This window comes from Colletotrichum tamarilloi (assembly GCF_030869305.1).
Source record: "Colletotrichum tamarilloi strain Tom-12 chromosome Unknown Scaffold_101.1, whole genome shotgun sequence".
In the NCBI taxonomy this organism is placed as follows: Eukaryota; Fungi; Ascomycota; class Sordariomycetes; order Glomerellales; family Glomerellaceae; genus Colletotrichum; species Colletotrichum tamarilloi.
This window is the reverse complement of record NW_026849484.1, coordinates 75,579-97,998: the sequence shown is the minus strand read 5'-3', so window position 1 is coordinate 97,998 and position 22,420 is coordinate 75,579. Positions and strand designations below refer to the sequence as shown.

General features: G+C 54.8%; 8 protein-coding genes across 8 annotated transcripts; 4 read left to right on the top strand and 4 right to left on the bottom strand.

Annotated features, from left to right (window-relative positions):
- Positions 1-1,927: 1,927 nt before the first annotated feature.
- CTAM01_13680 (RNB domain-containing protein) lies at positions 1,928-6,242 on the bottom strand (the record flags this gene model as incomplete). Its single annotated transcript, XM_060529682.1, has 4 exons — positions 1,928-1,967; positions 2,021-3,369; positions 3,417-5,947; positions 6,092-6,242. The coding sequence occupies 4 exons, from the start codon at positions 6,240-6,242 to the stop codon at positions 1,928-1,930; spliced, it is 4,071 nt and encodes a 1,356-aa protein (XP_060375776.1).
- Positions 6,243-6,460: 218 nt separating this feature from the next.
- Positions 6,461-6,568, top strand: CTAM01_13679 (uncharacterized protein; the record flags this gene model as incomplete). Its single annotated transcript, XM_060529681.1, has 1 exon — positions 6,461-6,568. One exon carries the CDS (start codon positions 6,461-6,463, stop codon positions 6,566-6,568), a length of 108 nt encoding a protein of 35 aa, XP_060375775.1.
- A 656-nt stretch (positions 6,569-7,224) lies between these two features.
- On the top strand, positions 7,225-7,323 carry CTAM01_13678 (uncharacterized protein; the record flags this gene model as incomplete). The annotated part of the gene is made up of 1 exon (XM_060529680.1): positions 7,225-7,323. The coding sequence occupies one exon, from the start codon at positions 7,225-7,227 to the stop codon at positions 7,321-7,323; it is 99 nt and encodes a 32-aa protein (XP_060375774.1).
- Positions 7,324-9,991: 2,668 nt separating this feature from the next.
- Positions 9,992-11,661, top strand: CTAM01_13677 (GLE1-like protein; the record flags this gene model as incomplete). Its single annotated transcript, XM_060529679.1, has 2 exons — positions 9,992-10,831; positions 10,882-11,661. The coding sequence occupies 2 exons, from the start codon at positions 9,992-9,994 to the stop codon at positions 11,659-11,661; spliced, it is 1,620 nt and encodes a 539-aa protein (XP_060375773.1).
- Positions 11,662-12,215: 554 nt separating this feature from the next.
- CTAM01_13676 (syntaxin 6) lies at positions 12,216-13,088 on the bottom strand (the record flags this gene model as incomplete). Its single annotated transcript, XM_060529678.1, has 2 exons — positions 12,216-12,942; positions 13,042-13,088. The coding sequence occupies 2 exons, from the start codon at positions 13,086-13,088 to the stop codon at positions 12,216-12,218; spliced, it is 774 nt and encodes a 257-aa protein (XP_060375772.1).
- A 675-nt stretch (positions 13,089-13,763) lies between these two features.
- On the top strand, positions 13,764-15,584 carry CTAM01_13675 (uncharacterized protein; the record flags this gene model as incomplete). The annotated part of the gene is made up of 1 exon (XM_060529677.1): positions 13,764-15,584. One exon carries the CDS (start codon positions 13,764-13,766, stop codon positions 15,582-15,584), a length of 1,821 nt encoding a protein of 606 aa, XP_060375771.1.
- A 1,024-nt stretch (positions 15,585-16,608) lies between these two features.
- On the bottom strand, positions 16,609-16,972 carry CTAM01_13674 (uncharacterized protein; the record flags this gene model as incomplete). The annotated part of the gene is made up of 2 exons (XM_060529676.1): positions 16,609-16,739; positions 16,801-16,972. The coding sequence occupies 2 exons, from the start codon at positions 16,970-16,972 to the stop codon at positions 16,609-16,611; spliced, it is 303 nt and encodes a 100-aa protein (XP_060375770.1).
- Positions 16,973-21,414: 4,442 nt separating this feature from the next.
- CTAM01_13673 (uncharacterized protein) lies at positions 21,415-21,714 on the bottom strand (the record flags this gene model as incomplete). Its single annotated transcript, XM_060529675.1, has 1 exon — positions 21,415-21,714. One exon carries the CDS (start codon positions 21,712-21,714, stop codon positions 21,415-21,417), a length of 300 nt encoding a protein of 99 aa, XP_060375769.1.
- Positions 21,715-22,420: the final 706 nt, after the last annotated feature.

Below are 22,420 nucleotides of genomic sequence, written 5' to 3'. Positions count from 1 at the left end.
TCGAAACTCGAAGACTGGCCCCGGTTTGCCTTGCTTGAACCAGTACGACATCATGACTCCAGCATCGTTTGCTAGCGTACACCATATGCGCGCGCCTGACACAAACGCAACCCCTTCGTCCTCACCTGTCTACCTCTCTACACTGCGTGTCGGGCGCAAGCCCATTTTGTGGATTATCCCACTCGCCGACTCGTCTTCGGACAGCTGAGCATCCCGTTCAAGCCTTCGGAAACAACTTTTTCTTCTTTGCCCCGCAGCCGTTTGGGCCACGGCATGCTCGGAGAGAAATAGCGAAGCAACTCTCCTCAGGTTCCGGCTTCTCGGTAGGTAGCGCGCTGCGCCTCCAATGCCAATATGTCAAAGGTCTGTGAGCAATGCCTGAAGAAGCAATGTCGGGAGCCCGGAAATGTCAAGCAGCGGTCGACAACGGCTCCGGTCTCTCGATCCTGCGAGCCGGGCTTGGCGAATTCGCATCTTTTCTTATCCAACGGCTTGTCAAAAAAAGATCTCCCACTCTATCTATGTGAAGACGACGATCAAGCCGGGCCATGCTGCTTCAATCCGACGAAAAATTTAGTCTTCCGTCCCTCTCCTCCCCCCATCGCGCCCCTGGCGATCGCCGCGCAGATCTCACAGGACATCAGGTAATCTGAACTTTGGACTCGTTGCAGATCCCCCGTCGTGGAACTCGGAGAGGGGGTCAGGAATACAACCATAACCAGGAGTTTAACACATAAAGGGCCAGGGGTTCCCTCGTCATCGGGGTTATAATGCTTCCATTTCACCCTTTGCTCCCACAAACTTGCGCCGTACGGTCGAATTAGAAACCTTGCCCAAGTTTTCCCTACTCATGCAACCTCGTACGAATCCTTTTTCATGGTCACAAAAGGTCAGGTCCCTGTGAAGACGGGAAGTTTCTCCGTGCCAAGAAGTCCACGATTGCGATGGGACTTGTTGTGCCGCCCTCTGACAGCCCGTCTGTGGCGACGGATGCAGCGCAACTGCAGCGTCGCGCTGCGGAATCTCGTCGAGAGATTCGATACACCTGCGAATAGCATCGTATTCGCGTTTGCGCTAGTGCTGTAAATCGTACCTATGAGGAAATAAACATGAATGTGCAGCTAAGTAATTGCTCAAGCTCTGGACATGGAGATGTTGAAATACCCACTGTCCGAACGGCGGCCTCCTCAACTCCTCCAGAGGGTCGCATTGGATTTTTTCCCTATTCCCGAGCCCATTCAGCGCCTCATCATCCCGTGTCTCCGGTCCACCACCAAAGCCCATCCCACGTCTTCCTTTGTGCAAGGTGTTGTCGTCCCCACACACCCCCGATCACCGGCATAAAGTCATCACGTCAATTTTCCAAACCGGCTCTCTTGTCAACCACCGCAGCTGAAACTCTACCGAAGTTCCTCCCCCTGGAACCCACGCACCACAGGAGTCCAACCCGCTGACTCTGCAACGCGGCGCAAGGGTAGCCCTGCTCGCTCCGCGTGGAAGACGTATAATCTCGCAGTCTGCAGACACCATGCCTCTCCACATGCCTGGCTGACCACTCGCAGCTTTCGAAAGTGTCTGGGCGATCCTTCAGTTTTCAAGACACTGGTTGCGCGTTATAGTGTGTGCAATTGGTGATACCATTTTGACTAACTCATGGGCGCTATCTCTACTATTTCATCCACCGCCCTCCTCTCGACTTCAGACTTCAGGCCTATTGTGCTATATGACTCATCCAGGGACGAAGATATACTGGCTATTACTCCCTTCCCAATCGCAATGCATCATCCCTCTTCTCACCCAAACCTTTTCTACACCACTCATGATGCATCTTAGTCGATGACAAGGCACAATGTGCCCGCCAATCTCTTGGAAACGATCATCACACCGTGTCCCCACACGGGACAGGTAATGTCAAGACAACTCCTTTTTACAGAGCATAGGGGTTCAAAGACCGAATGGTCAAGCAGCTACTTCGAATTAGCACACGTCTCCAGACTTTGATAGATAGTTGTAAACTTACGGTGGGCTCTTGGACAGATCCGTCTTGAGAATCACAGGAACCCTGCTCATCTCCGTGACGTCCTGAATGTACTCTCCTCCCTCCTCACGCAGCTTGAAAAGCTTGAGGTACTTCTCCTTGTTCGACAGGCGGGCCTCGGGGGCCTCAGGTGCGGGAACCTTGGAGTCGGACCTGGTGCGTTGCAAGGGCTTGGCATCGGATCGGGTCGGGGAGCCGGGGACGCTCTGTGTGGGTCTCTCGGCCAACGAAGCTCCAGCCATGGCCTCAGTAACGTCCGACGCATTGTCGTCATCGTCGTCGAAAAGGGCATCGACGTCGTCAGTAGAGATGGTGCCCGTCTCGGTCTGCTTGCGTGCAGCCTCCTCCCTCTCCTTCTTGGCACGCTCTGCAGCTTCCGCTTGGCGAGCAGCAGCAGCAGCGTTGGCGTTTCTTACAGACGCAGCAGCCTTGGGGCGCTCGTCCTCCGGTACGTAGGCGGAGCTGGGCACGCCCTTCTCCCAGTAGAGCTCAAGGACTCTCTTCTCCTTTCTGAATTCGGCCTTCTTGAGGGGCAACTGGTCGCAGTGCACCCGCTTCTCAAAGCCCCACTCGGGAATGAGAACGTCAAAGGCCGACTCGTACACGCAGAGGACGATACCCTCCGTGATGAGATCGCCGTTGACCTGCTGGCGCTTCTTGTCCATCTCACGGCAGGACTCAATGTGAATGCTCTGCTCCTGGGCATTCTGTGCGGAGTCCTTCTTGGTGTTGCAAGACTCAATGGTCTTGACAAGGCTCTCCAATTCCTCCGTGTACTCAATCTTACCCTCGGAGAGAATAGACTCGAGCTGACGGTGGACGATGATGTCGGCGTAGCGCCGCGTGGGGCTAGTGAAATGAGTGTAAAGAGGCAAGTTGAGGGCATAGTGAGGCCACAACTGCTTAGCAGTCTTGCCGGCAATGAAGTACTTGGCACGTTGCATAGACTTGAGGACAAGCGTCTCCATTCCCTTGCGGATATCGGCGTCGTCAACCTTGAAAAGGCTGTTGTGCATGCTTCCGCTGCCAGAAGTCTCAACCTCGTAGCCAAGGGCGTTCATGCGATCGGCGAAGGTCTGAAGGCGACGAGCATTAGGGGGGCCCTGTCGGCGCAGAAGAGCCTTCTCAGGCAGAGCCTGGGCGAGACGCTGGGCAACGTAAGTGTTGGCCTTGTGCATGAGCTCCTCGACGAGCTCAGTGGCAGGGGTAGAATCGAAGATGTTGTGCTTGATGGGAATGTTCTCATCATCGAGTTGCTGCAGAAGCCTGAGGGGCGCGATAGGCTCACCGCCAGCACCAAGACGGGCCTCGGTGAACTTTTGAGCGACAGCCTAGATAATGTCAGTGCAGCTCAGATGCAAGTTTCAGTGGAACTTACGTTAAGGATCTGGACATCCTTCAGTTGAAGAGACTCGTGCTTCCAATCGGCCTGACCGTTCAGAGCCGAGTCGATCTCCTCAATAGTGATCTTGGCAGTGCTCTTGATGATACTCTTGCCGATCCAAGTGTCTCCCTCGGCAACAGAGCCGTTGTGAGGGTTAACACGGAAGAGAACACTGACAGCCAGACGCTCTTCACCAGGAGCCAAAGAGCATACCTCTCCACCAATCTTGGGAGGAAGGAGTGCGCATGTGCGGTTGACCAAGTGAACGGCGGTGCCGCGCTTCTTGGCTTCTCGGTCGACAAGCGAGTTGGGCTTGACGAAGTGAGTAACATCAGGAATGTGAATACCAATGTCAATCTTGCCATCAGGCTGAGTCTTGATGTGGATGGCATTGGCAAGCTCGGGAGAACCGTTGAGGTCGAGCGTAACAACCTTCTCATCACGGAAGTCCCGGCGAGCAGCCAAGGCAGCCTCCTCTTCCTTAGCGAGAGACCAGTCCTGAAGGCCGACGCTGCGCAGCACAGCCTCGGAGAACTCATCGGAAGAAAAGTTGTTGTCGCGCAGCAGAGCGTCGGTCTCCACCTTAAGGTCGCCCATGCGGCCCAACTGCTCAACAAGGGTGCCGAAGGGATGCAGAGAGGTGATCGGCCAACGCTTAATGCAGGCAACAAAGATGCGATCAGCGTAATCCTGGTGCTTCTCGACGAAATCGCGCGGCGCCTGCTCAGTCGGAATGGCAATGAGCGGCACGCGCTTGTCGGTTGGCTTGAACCAAACAATTTTGGGCTTCTCCTGCGAACGGTTGTCGTGGTGGCGGTTGTTGCCTCCATCTCTGGCGGCTCTCTCCGCTTCCTGCTTCTCCTTCGTAGCCTGGCTGCTGGGACGGAGCAGACCGAGGTTGCCCGAGAACATTTGACCAGCTACACGTTCAACGACAGCCACAATGTGACCTGCGTACAGGGGCTTGGCCTCATCGTTGATTTCCTCCTCCTCGACGAGAAGCAGGCTTTGACCCTCAACCTCGACATCGTCGTTCTTCTTCTGAGTGGGGCGCTGGCGCAGACTGCCGCGACGACGAATGCCGCCCTCCTGCTGCGTGTTGTCATCGTTGTTACCGGATGACTGGTTCTGGCCGTTGGTGGATCCAGAACGGGTGTCGGTGATGTCCTTGCGCTTCTTCTTCTCTTCCTTCTCACGCTTCTGGGACCAAACTTCATCAACATCCAGAAGCTCAACGGCAACCAAGTCACCCTCGAGGGCACGGTTGCGATCCTTGCTACCGCAAATAAAGATATCAGCATCAAGCAGGCCGTCCTGAGTGGAAACATAGGCGTCGCTGCGGTTCTTCTTGTTCACGCGAAGAATACCAGACACGAGCTGCCCATCGCCGAGAAGAGCCGGGAGGGTGGCTTGGGGGAGGTAAGGAGTGAAAAGAGTCTTCCTCTGCTGTTGCTGCTGCTGGTTTCCACCAAGCTGGCCACCATGCTGGCCGCCCTGAAGGCCAACGAATTGCTGACCGCCCATCTGGGCAGCCTGAAGGGCCTGAAGTTGCTGGATCTGCATGGGGTTCAGTTGCTGGCCCGGGTACATGCCCATGGGGAGCATGTTGCCGGGCATCTGCATAAGCTGAGGCTGACCGGGGTATTGGAATGCGCCGATGTTGGAGATGGACTGGTTTACAGAACCACGAGTGCGGTGGCCCGGCTGGAAGCCGCCCTGCTCCTGGCCCTGGTTAGCACCCTGGTTGCGCCAGTTTCCGTCAAAGTTGCGAGAGCCGGTTCTGGCGTGACCACCGCCGCCAGTCTGGCTGCCGCGACGACCAAAGTCGTTCTGGCTAGCATCACCAGAGAAGCCACCGCGACCAGCGGCGCCGCCGCGACCGTTCACAGCCATACTCTGGCTGCGACCATGGCCACCGCGCCCACGGCCGGCACTGGTGCCCTGAGCAATCGGAGCCTCGGGTTGAGTCGGAGCGGGGGCGGGGGCGGAGGCACCACCCTCGGCGCTGGCCTCAGTGGAGGGGGACATTGGGAAGGAGAAGCCGGATGTCGTGCGCTTCTGCTGTGCGATTTCTGCCGCCTTCTTCGCGTCGGCAAGCGCCAAAGAGTGACGTCGCTGGTGTCCACCGCCGCCGGCACCACCACCACGACCGCCACGGCCACCGGAGTTTTCCCTGCCGGGACCGGCGCCGGAGGCATCATTGAAGTTCGTGCCGGATGCACCAGAGGAGGGGGCGGGAGGAGGACCCATTCCCATGTTGGGGAGTGCCGACTGATTACGGCGATGTGACATTGGCTGGGTCGGAGGACCGCCCATGGAGACATTCTGCTGCGGAATCTGCTGGGGGAACTGGAAGGCGCCCTGGGGAGCCATGCCGGGCTGCAGGGGATTGAAAGCACCGCCTGGACCGAGCTGTTGGGTGGGGGGCATCATTCCCATGTTCATGTATTGTTGCTGCGTAGCTTGGATCTGTTGCTGCTGTTGCTGCAAAAGCTCAATCTGCTGCTGAATAGCTAGCTGTTCCACTGCAAAGCAAGACTCATTGTCAGCATCGATGTTCAATTTGGTATGATGAAACGGGTGACGAGGGGTCGGGGGCATCGCGCAGGAGCCGCAAGATCATGTGTGAAGATGGGAGAAATGATGGAAGAAGATGCGAATCAACGTACTACCCGGGTTGGCAAACATGCTCATCAACGGAGTCAGCTCGGAAGGGCTTCTCCTGTGCGCAATGTGAAGCCGTCGGCCGGTTGGGCCTGGGACGCCGCCGGTTGGCTGCTGCGGCGGCTGCTGCTGCTGTTGTTGCTGCTGCTGCTCCATGATGGGCAGTCACGCAGATGAAAGATTGGCTTCTTGATTTTTTTGTATCTTGTAATGCACGTCAAGTGCGTCGTTGGTATAAAGGACGGATGGGGGTAGGATTGATAGCGTCGGATACCGAGTGGTCGGCGTAGGCGTCGATGAAGCTTTGTGGGATGATGTGGCACGTAAGGTATTGACGTATGTAGTTTGCGGACTAAAGACAGTGGAGAACTGGGATGGATGTGGTTTTGGGCTCTTGGTTGGTCTTTTGGATTTGTGGACGTGGTTGCTTCTGGTTCAAGGAAGGTAGTTCTTGTTTGTCTGATCGATCGATGAGGGATTGAAAATGGAATGGATTGGGGAGTGATTGGGAAGAGAGGATTGGATGTCTGGCGAGACGGAGCGAGGTGGAAGGGAAAGGAGCTCGCAAGGAGTGTGCGAAGTGATGGTTGAGGTGGGAAAAAAAGGATGAGGCAGACAAGACGTGAAGAAGAAGATGAGGCAGGATGGGAATGTCCTCTCTGGGAGAGACTGACGGGGGGTTTGTTGCGAAAGGCGAGTCGGGTCGGGGGGGTGTGGAGTGGGGAGGGGGGGAGCAGACCTGAGGAGAGAGCGAGCGAGGAGGAGGAGCAAGGACAGCAGTAGCACCCGCCCCGGTGGAGGAGGGACAGGCAGTTGCAGCAAGAGCCGGCCCGCCTGGTGGGAAGACTCAAGACACCGGGCCAGTCCCGTAGCTAAGGTAAGTATAAAAGTACCTACCTACCTTACCTCACCATACGAATGCCTTCCCACCATTGGGTACGAAGCACACCTCCTAGGAGCACAACTGGCACTGGAAGCTGAGCCGCTGGTAGACGACAAGGTACATGGTGCGCTAGTGATTTACCAGAAGGCAATAGCACACATGGCGGCCCTGTAGGGAGACAGACAGGTCGTACCCAGGCGAGGTAGGTAGTCCAAGTATCTTACCTTACGTAGTCAGGCGGGAGACGCGGCGATTATGATGATGACGATGGTGGTACAGGCTGCTGCTTGGTTTGGTCTTGTCTGCAGCAGAAGCTTGTGCACTCGTGCTGGACTCTACATGTGTTTCTGCTAAAACATCCCTTCCTTCACAACTGGATCCGAAATGCATCATTCGCACCTCGAGCTCTTTTCGCAATCCTTTTCGCAATCCTATCCAAGGGTCTCGTATGTAGCTATCCCAACCAGCCCAGCTTGGAAATGCCTCCAAAAGTCGAGGTAATGACAAAATCCAGGCCAGGTATCCGTAGGTACCTTACCCCAAGCTAGAGGTACATGGCTGACGGCTTGTCCCCAAACATGGCACTCTAGGGGCGGATAGGTAAGCAAGGAAGTACCTGTCCCCCGTGCCCCCGAACGAGCCTGACTTGGGGTCGAGTGCTTTGTACCTTGTGGCGGATACTCTGTACGAGAGTACATACCTACCCAAGGTAACAAGACTCAGTCAGACGTCTCCAGTCAGTCAGGTCTCGACGCGGGTGGGGAGAGTCCACGCCGCACCTACGCAGCTACGCTGCACGCCAGGCCCAGAGACAGAGCCAGAACCAGGTCAGGGCTTCCGGGTTCGAGGACAGGTAACAGGTTAGCCGCTCGGATACTTTGTTGATCAGTACCTTGCCGTAGTGCACCACCCCGACTTTGACCTGTCGCCCATCTCACCCGCACCACAGTCGTCGTCCCAGACACCTTACGTAGGTGGGCAAGGAGCGAGCCGAGGGGGGTTGACTCTCAGTCTCTACTGCGTAGTCTCGAGTCTCTCGAGGGCTGGGCTGGAACTGGGACTGGAACGCCCGCCAAGTTCCGTCTCCTGCGGCCCTTTAGTCTCGCACACTGGCATTGACTACTGACACAGTCAACAGCATGACTACCTACGTGACCTTCCCTTATGTACGCATAAAGCTGCTAGCAGCACAAACGAAATACTTAGGGCCAGCAAGTCAGGAACCTTGGCTTCGTACCTCGGGGCAACAGGATGGTCAGCGGCCGGCGAGCGGCGGCTACTTACTAGGTACATTGGCGTCTACGGGGGTGCTGCGCGGTGGGCAAGCCAAATGCAGGGCTCAAGTCAAGGGGGGAACAGGAATACGCCAGTGTTTCCGGATGGATACCGCATCGTTGGACACCACATCAACAGAACCCCTACGCCGTACCGTACCGTACGGATACCTGAGCGAGGCTTGCAGGCTGCAGCAAGCTCTCCTGTCGTTGCGTTGTGTTGCGTTGCGTTGTGTTGCGTTGCGTTGCTCTGGTCGGTCCCCCAGCCATGAGGACCAGGAAGCTCCGGGCAATGGCAGCATGGCAGCATCCCTCAGTCATCATTCATCAGAGCTGTGATTGACATACCCAGGTATTCCCCCCAGTGCAACGGTGGAGTTTACTACGTACCTCCCTGACAAGATTTCTCCTCAATGGCATCACACACTCTATCTGAGCAGGTATCGGTACGAATACTAGGTTGAAGATTCTCTTCCCCGTCATGCCCAGCTCTCGGACGCTCCGTCCAGTCTACGGTCGTGTTGGCTGTTGCCGATTTTCATTTGTCAGGCCAGCAAAACCGAGAGGGAAAGTCAAGGCGAGACGGGCCAGATCCAGACTTGAGCCGACTCCCCAGTTGGAAATTGGGGCCGGGTCCGACTCCAATTGCAGAATCTCAACGACATGACAGGAATATTCACTTTTGATTATTGACCTAGGCACTCCGTAAGGTATGAATGCACTTTTTGTACGGATAACGGTGCAGAGACCGAGGAAGTTCGTACTCAGTTCTTGACCGCCCGGCAATAAATGTGACTGCCCGAGTTCGGGCTAATGCCCCACTTTGCGGTCCGACCAAACAGCGGGGACGCTGTGCTCCTTTCTGCCAAGATTCAGAGCTATCATTCGTCCATCTAGCTCCTACTGGACCCACCTGGGTCGCTACCACGGCGACGTCTCTTCTTCGTTTTTCCTGAGGTCTGGTCGATTGCTGCTTCTTTGGCTGCTCTGCTGACTGCTCCGCTCCATCACTTTGGTCTGCTCGTCTGCTCACCCACCCCATGGAGCAAAAAGGGTAGAGCTGCAAGCAGCAACACAGGTCCAGGGCGACAGCGCAACAAGGGTCATCGCCTTTTCCCACAGCTCAGCAACAGGCCCCCCCCCCCCCCCCCCCCCCCCCCCCAACCCCCCCCCCCCCCCCCCCCGGCCGCACACCCCCCCCCCCCCACGCCCTTTTTTTTTTTTTTTTCCCCCCCCCCCCCCACACCCCCCCCCCCCCCCCCCAATTCACCTCAAAGAGCCCCAGGCCGCCGCGAACGGTAGCATTATCCCACATCAAAGCGCGCCTGATACATCGTATTATTTTTGTTGCTCCACACCAACGCCGCGCCCAACCTGAACTCGATAGTACCTACGCCTTCTACGGCATACCTACCGTCAACCAATACCTTGTCCGCTTGACGACACCACTTGACCCAAACGGCCCCGAAGACGTCAAGAAGCACAGCCTCGTCTGGACTCTCTCAGAAATCGCCCGAGCCTTGCCTTGCCTTCCCCATCCAACCGCCCACCCGCGGACGTCACTCTTTCTGATCGGCCGTTTGTTGGTGTGTTGGGTCCTTGGGTTTTGTTGATTTTGTTTCTCTCGGTTGTCGGTGCAATTTTGCATCCCGCGCCTGACCCCACCGCCCGATGCCGTAGGGCCTGGTCTCAATTCCCACCTACGACCACACCATCGAGGCCATTGGTAGCCAACTGTGCGACCAACCATGGCGCACTCTTCTCCTTCGCGGAGAAGCCAGCACGATAGCAACATCAAGTCAAGCCCCGAACGAGGCTTCACAGCAGATTTTCTCTCCGAGAATCGTAATTCAGAGCTGAGCCATCGCGATGCCCTCGCCGCTGCCCAGCTCGAGCACGAGCGTGTTCGCCTCGCCGCTTTGAGGGTCTATGAGGTCCACCAATTGCAGGAGGAAAAGCAAAGGTTGGAAGCTGAGCAAAGGAGGATAGCACAGCTACAAAAAGAGGAAGAAAATCGCCTCAAGGCAGAAGCAGCAGTGCGCGCCGAGCAAGAGAGGCTGAGAGAGCTCAAGGCCAAGCAGATTCCTCAACTCCCTCCCGAACCCGTACCTGAACCGCCCAAGCCGGAGCCGAAGAAGTCGCAAGAATCTCAGGTCAATGGCACAACGGCGGCCAAAGCCGAGCCCGCTGCTGTGCCGCCAGCCGCACCAAAGCCAGCCCCCTTGACAACCGCTACGACATCAGCTCTCCCAGCCGCGAAGGCACCTACTGCAGCGCCTTCACCAGCACCCGCACAGGTCGTTGCTACGCCGTCAACCCAATCCAATGGTTTCCTCACGAAGCCCGCAGCAGCGCCTCCAGCCCCGAAGCCCGCTGTTCAGCCTGCCGCGCCTGCACCAGTGCCAGCTCAACCGACTGTTGACAGGTACACCCAGATACACCAAGCTCTCAAGAAGCTGCGAAAGGACGTCGAAGCCCTGTCGAAACAGCCTGGGAATCCATTGAAGGGCAAGTTGGGAGAAATGCGGAGACAAATCAGGAAGTCTATTGGGCAGCTGACTGCTGGCAAAGGAGCAAACGCGCAACCCGTAAGTCTGGTCTTGTTGGTGTCACAAGACAAATGCTAACGATGTCTTAGCTTGCCACGATCAATGCCGCACTGCGCGAATCTCTCGGCGGCCAGGTCCCGTCACCTCTAATCGACGCAAGCATATACGTGCAGCAAAACAGGGAGCCAGCCGAAGGCGCTGTTAACAACGGACCGCAGCTACCGGCCCTGTTCATATACCTCCTCAACATCCTCTCCAAGGCGATCATCCAGCAGTTCTCCAACGAAGGCGGCGCGAACCCAAAGTCGGCCGAGCCGGTCGGCATCGTAACGGCGCAAATCTTCTCCAACAAGGACTACCACTGGCGCGGCGGCTCCATGATCGACATCCTCATCGCCAAATTCCGCGTGGCCTGCCCCGTCCTTTTTGGCTCTAGAGGCAGCGACAAGACGGAGGGCGGCCGCAGAGCCATTGGCTGGAAGAAGGAAAACGGCAACTGGGTGCCCGAGCAGGCGCACAACGACAGGATGACGGGTCTTGGCGCCGGCTTCGCGGCCATTGCGCTCCGGGACTTCAGCAAGGCGTCCAAGACGAACCCTTACCCGCCGACAAACTACTGGAAGGCCATGGCGCAGATTGTCAACTCGCCGCCGCAGCTCGTCTCCAACACGCAGTACGTGGTGCTCAAGTCCATGATTGACGGTCACGAACAGCGCTTCATCAACTTTTACGGCAACGCTGCCGTCGCGGCCCTCAGGATGGCGTTGGTGGAGTTTCCTAAGAGAGCCCCTCCGGGGGCCACGGCCGCGCAGGCGTTGCAGGTCCTAGGCGACGTTTTGAGACGAGACTCTGGGTTAGATGTGGCATAGATGGTGGGGGGAGGAAACAAAAGCCAAGGTAGACGACTTACCTTTTGTACACATACATGAGAGGCATGGGTTGCCAATATTGGGGAAGTGCTTTCAAGGGGGTACACATACTATGGCGTTTCTGGACATCCTGGCATGGGGGTGCTTATACACCTAAAAGAACCAAAACAGCAAGACTTCACAATGACTTGCGATGAGCACGGGGTCTGGGCTTTGGTTTGGCTCATCCATTGAAGCAAGTTGGGGCGGTCTGCTAGGGGAGGATACAAAGACACGTACTCTAGACATTGCGTATCGTGAGTTGGATGACTGAGATCTATCATAGCCCCCAGATGAAAGGCTCTCAAAGTAGTAAAAGACAAAAAACTTCATTGACAATAGTTCCAAACACGCTCCATAAACTCCCAAACCCTCAATTTAAAGAGAAACGGCATTTCGCCATCACTCTTCCCTTTTTTGTCGTCTTCTAATGATTCCCAGATCCCTCCAGCCATCCATCATTACTTCGGTCTCGCCGGGCAGCAAGCCAATGATACTCTCCCCTTTTTTTTTTTTTACAAAATCAACAACAAAATAAGCAACAAGATCAGCACAAAAATGAGCACGGCGATGCAGCAGCTACTCAGCCGGTCCTCGTTGTGCCGCATCACGTACTGTAGCTTCGCCACGCCCGTCTGCAGCCGCCCGCCCACGCGGTCCGCGACGCCGTCCACGACCTCGAGCATCTCCCTCTGCTCCTCGAGCTCGCGGCCCATGTCGTCCGCCTGCCGCCGCAGGTTGCCCACGGTGCGGAACACGCCGTCCAGGTGGCCGTCCTGCTCGCGCATCATCTCGAGCTGCTGCTGCTGCTCGAACTCGGCCGCGTAGTCGTCGTCGTCGTCGTCGTGGTCTCCGTGGTGGCCGTCGCCTATGGCGAAGGAGCTCGGATCGGGGAGGTCCGAGTTTGCGGCTGAGGATTTGCCCTTGCCTCCTGCTGTTGCTGCGCCGAGCTTTTTGGCGAGCTCCTCGCGCATGTCTTCTACTTCGCCGCCGACATCTTGGACTAGCCTCTTGCGCCGCGTGATTTCTGGGCCGGAGAGGCCAAAGGCTGTGGGGTCGGATTCGACGGCCTTGACGGACTCGACGAGGTCGGCAAGGTCTTCGGCTAGGGAGGCGAGGGCGGATTCGAGGTCGGCGCGGGCGGAGGCGAGTTCGGGGGAGGTTGGGGAGGTTGAGAGGGAGCGGATGCGGAGGTAGGATGTGAATAGGGGTCTGGTTGAGTCTAGCTGGGCGAGGACGTCTCTGTTTTGTGCGTTCTTGGTCAGTATTTTGGTTCAAAGGTGATAGCTAGAGGAAGGATGGTGCCAAGTGGTTGGATGCGAAGGGGATGCGATTGCGTACTGTTGAACTTGGAGGAAGGGATCCTCTTCGTTGGCGGAGGACATCATCCTGGCGAAGGGTTGGAAAGGCGCATCCGCGGACGCATTGGCTTGCAGTTAGAATCTCTTCACAAAGGATGTGGTTTCTAGCCAAAGGTTGCAGCTTGGTCCTAGGGTATTGAAGGAGGGAATGCCTATCGTCGAGGCGGAATTGGCGATCTGTAGTCAATCTAGGTACCCTGTTAGGTAAACGCGGCCTGGGATGACGTTTGCGCGTCTGGCGGCCGGCCGGGTCGGGTGGGTGCGAGCTACCTTTACGGGCACGGCTACCTCCCGTCCCCGTCTTCCATAGGTGTCCACTTTTGCAGGTCACTGGTGGTCGCAGCTTCGGGGAAGTGTAAGGGTACTTCCGGAGATTCTTCGGCACGTTTGAGCATTCCTCACCGAGACATTTCACGTCACCGAAGACCCCTGCTCGATCTCTCGGTGTGCCCCTCATTCACCGAGAAAAATTCCCCTCCATTGACCAATTTAATGTAAGTGGGATTTTCACAACCGCCATTTACAACTCCACATGCTCACTCACTCCCATACGAAGCTCTCACCATCTTTCACTGAGCCACTCGCTGAATCTTACTCATGCTCTTTGATATATCGAACATTTATAAATCACTCAACCCAGGGAAGAGTTACCTGCGCACACAAGAAACACATTATTAAAAGCGCCTCAAACTGAGAAAAAAGATGATACCAGAAAAGCCCCTCCCCTGCTCAGACGAGTTCCCCTCGCCAGAAGCCTACGTCGAGGAGCTCCTCGAATTTGCCACAACCACAGACATCTTCCAAATCCTCTGCGGTGGCGTCCACGTCCTCGACTTCTTCACAAACGAAAGGGGCCTCTTCTCCCAGATCCTTCCTCAGGAATGGCAACCCTTCCTTCTCTCCTACGGCACTAACGCCCTCCTGGACCTCCTCATGCGAGATGACCTCGATAACTTGCCATTAGACGCCATGACAGTCGCCCCGCCAGAGAGTTTCCTGAACTACATTCGCAGCATCCGCAAGCTCTCTCTTCGCAGGACATTCTCCCCCACCACGTCTGAGAGTAAACCCCCGCCAAAGCTCTCCCGCTCCGTCGCCGTCGGCATGAAGCCCAAAAAAGTCCACGAGGTGGCCCATTTTGCGCGCTATGTCGACTCTCTTGCCGGCTCAATCGCCTCACTCTGGGGAAAGGAGACGACGCATTTCGTGGATTTCGGTAGCGGCCAAAACTACCTCGGCCGTACCCTCGCGCTGCCCCCTTACAACCGCCACGTCGTCGCCGTCGAGGGCCGCGAGCACAACATTGACGGCGCAAAGGGGCTCGACGTGCTCTCAGGCCTGGCGAGCAAGGAGGTCGTCATGCGCAACAAGAAGCTGTGGCTGCAGATGCAGGCTGACAGGCTCGGTACTGACGTTGTCAAGAAGGCACCCGCGAAAGCCTCGCCCGACGCCGTAGCGGCAGCAGAGGACTTTGATTTCAGGCCCATCAAGGAGCTTGAGCCGCGATACAACCGCGCGCTGGGGAAGGGCTCTGTCTCGTACGTGGTCGGCAGGCTCGAGAGCGGCGACCTAACCGAAGTCATTGGGCGCATCGAAAAGGAGGTCCTCCCGGAGGAATCATCCCAGGACCTCAAAATGATGGCCGTCTCGATCCACTCGTGCGGAAACCTCTCGCATTACGGCATCCGCTCGCTCGTCATGAACCCGGCCATTCACTCTGTCGCCATCGTGGGCTGCTGCTACAACCTGCTCACGGAAAAGCTCGGCCCGCCGACCTATAAGTTGGCCGGGTACGCCCGCCCCAGCCTGCAGGCGCTCAACGGCCGCGTCGTGCGCGAGTCGGCGCGGCGTGACCCGGAGGGTTTCCCTCTGAGCGAGACGCTTTCCGGGTACAAGGGACACGGCGTGCGGATGAACATCACGGCGAGGATGATGGCGTGCCAGGCGCCGCAGAACTGGACGCAGCCCGAGAGCGACGACTTCTTCACGCGGCACCTGTTTCGCGCGGTGCTGCAAAAGATTTTCCTCGACCGCGGCGTCATCTCAAAGGTCTACCACCGCGACGCTGCGGCCGAAAGCGGCACCGAAGGCAAAGAACCATCAGACCAGACGGAAGAGGAGAGGGAATCCCCCTTCAACACCTCCACGAACCCCGTCATCATCGGCTCCCTCCGGAAAGCGTGCTACAAGTCCCTCAAGGACTACGTGCGCGGCGCGGTAGCTAAGTTGACGACGAATCGCGAGTACAGTCAGTACAGCCAAGTGATCCGCGACAAGATGGCGAATATGACGGACGAGGAGATTGAAGTGTACGAAAAGGAGTACGCCTCCCGGAAGAAAGAGGTCGCGGCCGTATGGAGTCTCATGGCATTCAGCGCCACTGTCGTCGAGTCCCTCATCGTCACGGATCGCTGGCTGTTTTTGAAGGAGCACGACGACCTCGTCCGGGACTGCTGGGTCGAGACCGTGTTTGATTACGCCGAGAGCCCGAGGAATATGGTAGTTGTGGGTATCAAGAAATGAGAAAGGGAAACCGAGGGGGTTCTGTCCATCTTCTCTACCTGGGATTAGGTCTGCCATACACTGGGTTTGGCTGTAATACTCTCCGTGAACGGCTCTTACTCTTATGGAGACTTACACTCTCAGCAGGAATTGCCTTGAGCGAGAGCATCAAAGACTGCTGGAAGTGGTCAACCAGGACCGAAGGACTCTCTCGGTGGCAACTAGATGTGGCACTGTCACTCACCAATTGCTGTGCTCTATCGTCTCGGCAGGAGCTTGGGATACCCACGGGAAAAGAGACACAAGATATGAGCCTCTCCCTCTGCCCCAGGCCTGTATCTCACAGTCAACGCCGCAACGACGTCGAGCGCATTGTTCAACGGCCTTCAGATAAATATTCATTGGACTTTGGTATACGACTGATGCCGACAAGGAAATAAACGATATAAGGCTATGCCGCGTCCATATAGTCAGTTGCTACGGCAAGCGGACGAATCGCGGATATCGCAATGCGCGTCGAGAGAGTCGATGTCATACATAAACTCACTTCAGTCAGTTGGGTTATCATGACAAATCTAAGAATGGGGGGCAGAAGTCTTCTCGCACTCGTGGGTAAATGAGTGATACGCGTAGCCAGCAATCCCAGCCCCTTTGTTCGTGAGGCATCGTTCATGCAGGGGTTCCCCACGAAGAGTTACATAGACAGACCTTAGAAACCCTGAGTGGGCCAGAGATACATAGCTGTTACCATTTGTGATTGTGGAGAAATGTGAATCATCCTGGCGTACAGTATGTTTTACACTTAGGCATTGGATACTTTTCGACCGATGCTCTGGAAGTGATGCGAGATGCATTGGCCTTTAGTCTTTAGTCTTACCCGTTACTCACGGAACATTTTTCCATACAGCCATCGAGGTCCATCATTCACGCAGCTACATTTGCGCAAGGACAGCTACGGGTACTTATGGCTAAGCTAACGTTTCTCCCAATAGTCTAACTAACCAGTCTATTCTTCAGCCCCAGCTCTGACCCAAGCTCGAAGGATTCATACAATCTCAACTGCCAGTGTATTATTCTCCTCGTGTTTTACATTTGCCGACATACCCTGCCCATTCACGCCAAGAATGAATTCGGCATTTGGTTCACCGCTCGGGTTTACCATGATTTTGAAGACGACTAGAAAATATGTAAGATAGGATGATCCAACATAGCTCTAGTAGTGTAATTTTAAGCTTACCCTCTGTAAACGCAAGCTCAAAAGTCTTGACCTTCTGATCATTGATGTCGACTGAAAAGGTCTTGGTAGAGGGGACAGCTCCATCTGCGTAGCTTATAGTATAGCTTTGAGTAGATCCGGACGACCCGGACCCGGACATGTTGAGAACTGCAATGGTGTATTTGTTTGTCATGGCTGTAAGGCTTTTTGTTGCAGACTTATAGGTGCTTCGAAGGTTGCGAAATGTAATCTTGAATGAGTCGAGGAATCTGGAGAGCAATATTGTAGAGATCCCAAAGGAGTTATATAAACTTTCGCGAGGTGACACAACGTCGTAGAGTACGGTCTTTAAAGCTATGAATATTGTGCATCGAGCATTAGACCCAAAACCAGGAGCTCTAAGGCCAGCCCGCTGGCGGGACTTATGATGCAGCGGATCTCCGTTCTCGGAGAGTTTTAATCAGCCAGCCATTATTTTCAGCTCCTACCTGACATATGGAACAAGTAATGACCCTCTGATTGACTTCTTCTTCCGGCTGTTCGAAAACCTGGTGCGCATCAATACCGTTCAGAGTAGTTTCACAACTGACAGGTTATGAGCCACGACCGGGTCACGGCCGCACTCGTCCAGACATTTGTAGCAAACCACCAGGTCACTTCGTCAGGAACGCGAGGCTGTCCAGGCCGAGTTATGTGGCTGCCATGTGGTCTGATATTGAAGGGTTCAGCCAGCCTCAGAAGCTCGGAAATGGTTTGGCTGGCCTAGTTCCAGTGAATTCCATGCAGGAAGTTGATTGTAGGCTATTTCAAACGACATTGTGGGGATGGTGGGATATGAATGCGGCGATAGACACATACCACAGAGAGAAGTCTCTGGCCACACGTTGCTCGCGAAACATTGGCAAGCTGGGAACGTTTCTTTGAATTCTACCTCACTTGGTTGATTTTACTCCTTGAGTGACTTCCCCAGGCAGTATATTCAGCTACTCATTTTCGAGACATCATTCGGTGCAACTTGCTAATAGCCCGCTGAACACATCTCTGGAGAGATGGGCATCGTCTCGCGACTGCAGAGATTCCCGAGTTGCAGCAGCACATGGCAATGCCTCAAGTACTCTAGGAACTCACGACGTTGAGATATGACCCTGAGGAAGGTATAGTATACAGGATTGAAGGGATATGCACCCAACACCCAATGAAGTTGCGACTTGAGGCGTTGGAAGGATATTTGGAGATGGGATAACGATAACACATTGTCACATCGGAGTAGTCGGCGATGGCAAAATCGATGACTACTATCAAGACAAGATCCGGAGAAAAACCTCGTCGACCACCCGGCTCCTCGAGGCTCATGCCACTAGTAGCCCATCTGCCAAAATCCATGGATACCTCCATTCTTTGGGTGCGGCGCGACATGGGGATGTACCAAAGTGGATGAGGTTCGAGGAATGAGGCGCAACTCGCTTGGGCCATACGTATAACTGAAAACGGATAACGGCGGCAGCAGCTGAGAACCCAAATGACGCTTGAGGAACGCTTGAAAATAGATGTGAACGTTGAGCACTGTATACAATGATGACTGGGAGAATTGCGATGATCCCAAGCAGCTGAAGCTTGACTTGAAGCTTGACTTTTCCGCCGTTCGATCACGTCCGACTACCAGAAAGGTTAGTGCAGCACTACAAAAACTTCGGCACGGCTGCGGGGCAGTGAGAGACAAAGTTGCACATGGCTGTTGACCAGCTAGCCACGGCCCACGTTCTAGCTCGGATTATTAGTAAAAGTTACTGTCTTTGGAAAGACTGTCTTGGTTTTGACTTCAAAGTTTCAGACACGCTACTAGCTGGATATCCGAATTTTCCTTTGAAGGTAGTCACCAGTGTCGCTGGGTATTTTACAACCAGGATCGAGGTTTCGCAGTCTTGTAGACTACACGGCAGGACGTGATGTTGAGGATCTCTGTTTTCATTCGACGTGGAGGGGAGTATCTATAACTCGCCAAGTTTCGAGTCGGATCTTTTTCTGTCCCACTCAAATGTCAGATTATGTGAAGATACTTCTACCTATGACTTTAAAAACAGCTTCAAAGGGTTAACCGGTGTTGTTCGGCATGCTGCAGGTGGCCTCGTGGTAACCAAAATTGATATGCCATGCCGAGAAGTCTTACTTGTCCGCTGTTTTCGGGTGATCTAGCTCGCGTCCATCCACCAGCCTACCTTACACTTGACAGCTGAGTTGCACCTGACTTGATTTCATTCTAGCCGCATAGTGGCGGACTGGAAGTGTCGTTGTATACGCAGATACATGAGCTAATGCGATCAGGGCTCACAGTTAATGCTCTGCAACTGGAAAAGGTCCACCATCTTTTGTATATGGCCACGCCAAGTGCACTCAACTAGAGAACACATACACAAAGCTGCTGTCGACCTCATGCAGTCCTTAACTTTCATTCCCCGCTTTCCCATCAAAGTCATCTTCTGAATTTCCACCCAGCCTTTTTTCACAAACACCCTATACCTACCAGAATCTCAGTCAGTGAGAGCGTCTACCAAGCCATATCTGATCGCGACGGGAAGTAGACGGAACTGGACATGATTGAGGCACAGGTGTGTAACTTTTGCGAGAACATGAACGGGAATAGAATGTTCAAGAGCAAACTCATTACTTTGAAAAAAAGATGAATACATACCATGTCACGATATGCCCCGACACCATTGCTAAACGCGGAGGGATTCCTATATAATGTCAGTTTTTCGGACGACGATGAAAATTCTTAAACGAAACTCAAATAGCCCAGTGTCCAAGTGGACGACGATCGTCACAATCTACCTCTTTAGCATAGTGGTTATATCATGATCTAAAGCAGGCTTGACATGGATTATAAACAGCTCCGGGCCTGTTGAGTTGTGGCACTCATACACTTCTTACAAGAGACGAATCATTTTTTTACTGCATAGACTTAGCTTCATCGACTGCGTTCTACTACCAGCCAGATCTATAGCTAAGTATTACCGTCACTACCACCACCGTTGGTACTTCTATAAGCGACTATTCTCCCAGTGACAATTGCCGATTTCTTACGGGGGACAGGAATCCACGATTGCAGAGGGTTGCAAACCGGAAACTACGAGAATTGCCCGGCCTATTTTAGCTCCGATATCCCTTCTTCGTCCTTACCGGCAGTGTCATAGGTCTTTTCTATGGTTAAGTGATAATGGCGGCAGGTCTGGCCATTAGTGACACATGGCCAATATAGCTTGGCAGTATAGTCATGAACAATCGCAATTTTCTTGCCATAGTGCAAAACGCCAGTGATAATAATGAGAAGGGACTCGGGAGCAGGGTAGGCGTGTCTCGGTGAACGTTCGGTGATTTACAGCGTGGACAGCCTCACCCGTGGGTTGGAACGACAACACTGGTATGAGTGGAGGACGATGGGACAGCCTAGTAGAACCGCGCCAAAGACCTCTCTGGTACTGCAGTATACGCGATATCGAACCATATTTCGAAATTTTCTATCACATCCTTCGTTAGCCGGTGTTTGCCCCGCCGACGTTGAAGCTACCGGGCCTAGTTGGCCAGAGCCTAGGTATAAGTCGGCAGACGCTATTCGAGGGACCGGGGGGTGGACAGTCATAGTCTGAGATAACGCCAAAACGTTTAGGCCCTTGGTGAGTCCCCTATCTGTGGATCTGGGAACGGGTACGATCTGCTCCGCAACACCAGAGATAAGTGAAAAAAGCACGGACGAACGGGGGGATCCATCGGAGACTTGAGGAAGCACGATCAAAGGCTAAAAAAAGGGAAGAAGATGATTGGTGTAGCATTTCTCCAGAGACTTGGATCAGGAAGAAAACGACGAGCAGATGAATGAAAAAGACTCATTGCCCAAAGGTCAAGAGTCGAGACCTCGGCGAAGCTCCGGCCAGATGATGGATCGTGGCAAACCGGTGAGTATCACCTGTCTCCAGCCAAGTGGGCTCATTGAGGGTTTTTGCCTCGTCTTCCGTGTTCTTGTCAGCTTGAGAGTCTCAAGTGCTCTCGTGAGAACTGAGCATCCCACGCCGGCGATGCAGACAATGCCGAATGGGGCAATTGAGCGAGAGCAGAGGTATTCCGCTTGGGTCAAACCCTGTGAACCCCTTATTGCCTTTTGCTCTGTGGGATCATGTTCAATCCGCCATGTCTCATCACTTGAACATATGATACTCAACTCGTGAATGATGATCCAACGTCTTCCCGAAAAGGAGTGCGATGCTGTCATCGGTGTGCGCGGTGACGATGACCGACGTACTGTACCTGCCAATACCTCCCATCTGCATGTGGTGTAAGCCGCGACCGAGTATTCGGGGCACCAAGCTGGACCGATCTGCTCCTTCGACTCCTAGACGCATCGCTAGCAGGCTGAGGAGGCGTCACAAGTCAACCGTCGTCGGGAGGTTGTCGTCGCCGCGACGTCGCCCAACCCATGCTTCTCTGGCGAGTCAGGTTTCCCGACCTCTCTAGGTCGTCGATTTGGGGGTCCATGACCAGCTCTAGCAGCAGCAGGACGCTTAGAAGCGGCCAGGCGAGGGACTTCGCAGACTTGGTACTGGTAGGGTGACATTTGGACGCGGTTGCTGGAGGGATCGGATCCTAGGTTGTAGCTCTGGGATGGGGGTTTTGCGAGTTTGGTCTGGATACAGCGGCCGGGTTGCGGGAGGGGAATAGGAAGAGTGGGATGGGGGCGGACTGTGGAATTGCTGGCCGAGAGGAGCGGGGTTCTCCATGCGCCCTCACAAGTTGACCGAGAGTTGCGCCGTCTAATTGGAGCCGTGGGCGCTCGCCGGCAGGTTGTACTCTTCCCAAGGACCTGTCCATCCCAAACACCTGTCGTTCCTCCTTGGCCCGGCTTGTCGATAATGGGAAACCCGGACGTCGTAGCTGCCACGGCATCTTGCAGTAGCAGAAAGCAGCCGTCCTATTAGTGAGGGGGGTTGACGCAGTACCTACAGGTATTGGACCAGGTATTCCGCCGTATTAGTGAAATTCTTCTGGAGGGAACCCATGCTTCTTGCTTAACCCCGATGACTTTGTGCATGGAGCGCCGATTTCGAAGCAAATCAGAGAGGCCAATTGAGCCAGTTGCACGACCAGAAGGGAAAGGGTTCGGACAAGGTTCAGGAACCGTTGTGATCTGCGGGGGGTCTGGTCCACGGTCCATGTCGGACCTGGGGGAGAAAGGAAACGAAGAATTGCTTTTTCCTCCCTCTTTTCGCGGGCCGCTACACAGGCACGCACCGTGGGCTGGCTGAATCTACTGGTCTGACGCAATGGCGTCGGAGATGAGGTGGGGTGTCGAAGCTGAGGACTGCTATTGTGAAGCTGAAGTAGCGTATTCGAACGAATAGTTAGGCTCAAGGTGTTGTTTGAGCATGAGCATTCGGCGGGATTGAGGGGTTCAGCTGAGGGGATCAAATCCACAACTGCCGTGAATGCCGCTGTCTGCAGACGTGTCATTGTCGAAGACCATCTTCAAGAACCTGTTCCATGACCTGACGTGTAGACCCGATTGAGCATACGGATGCTCAAAAGCGCGGTTGTCGTAAAACCCCCGCGGGGGTTGACAATGGTGAATCGTGATGGCCTTTTTTCCCTCTTC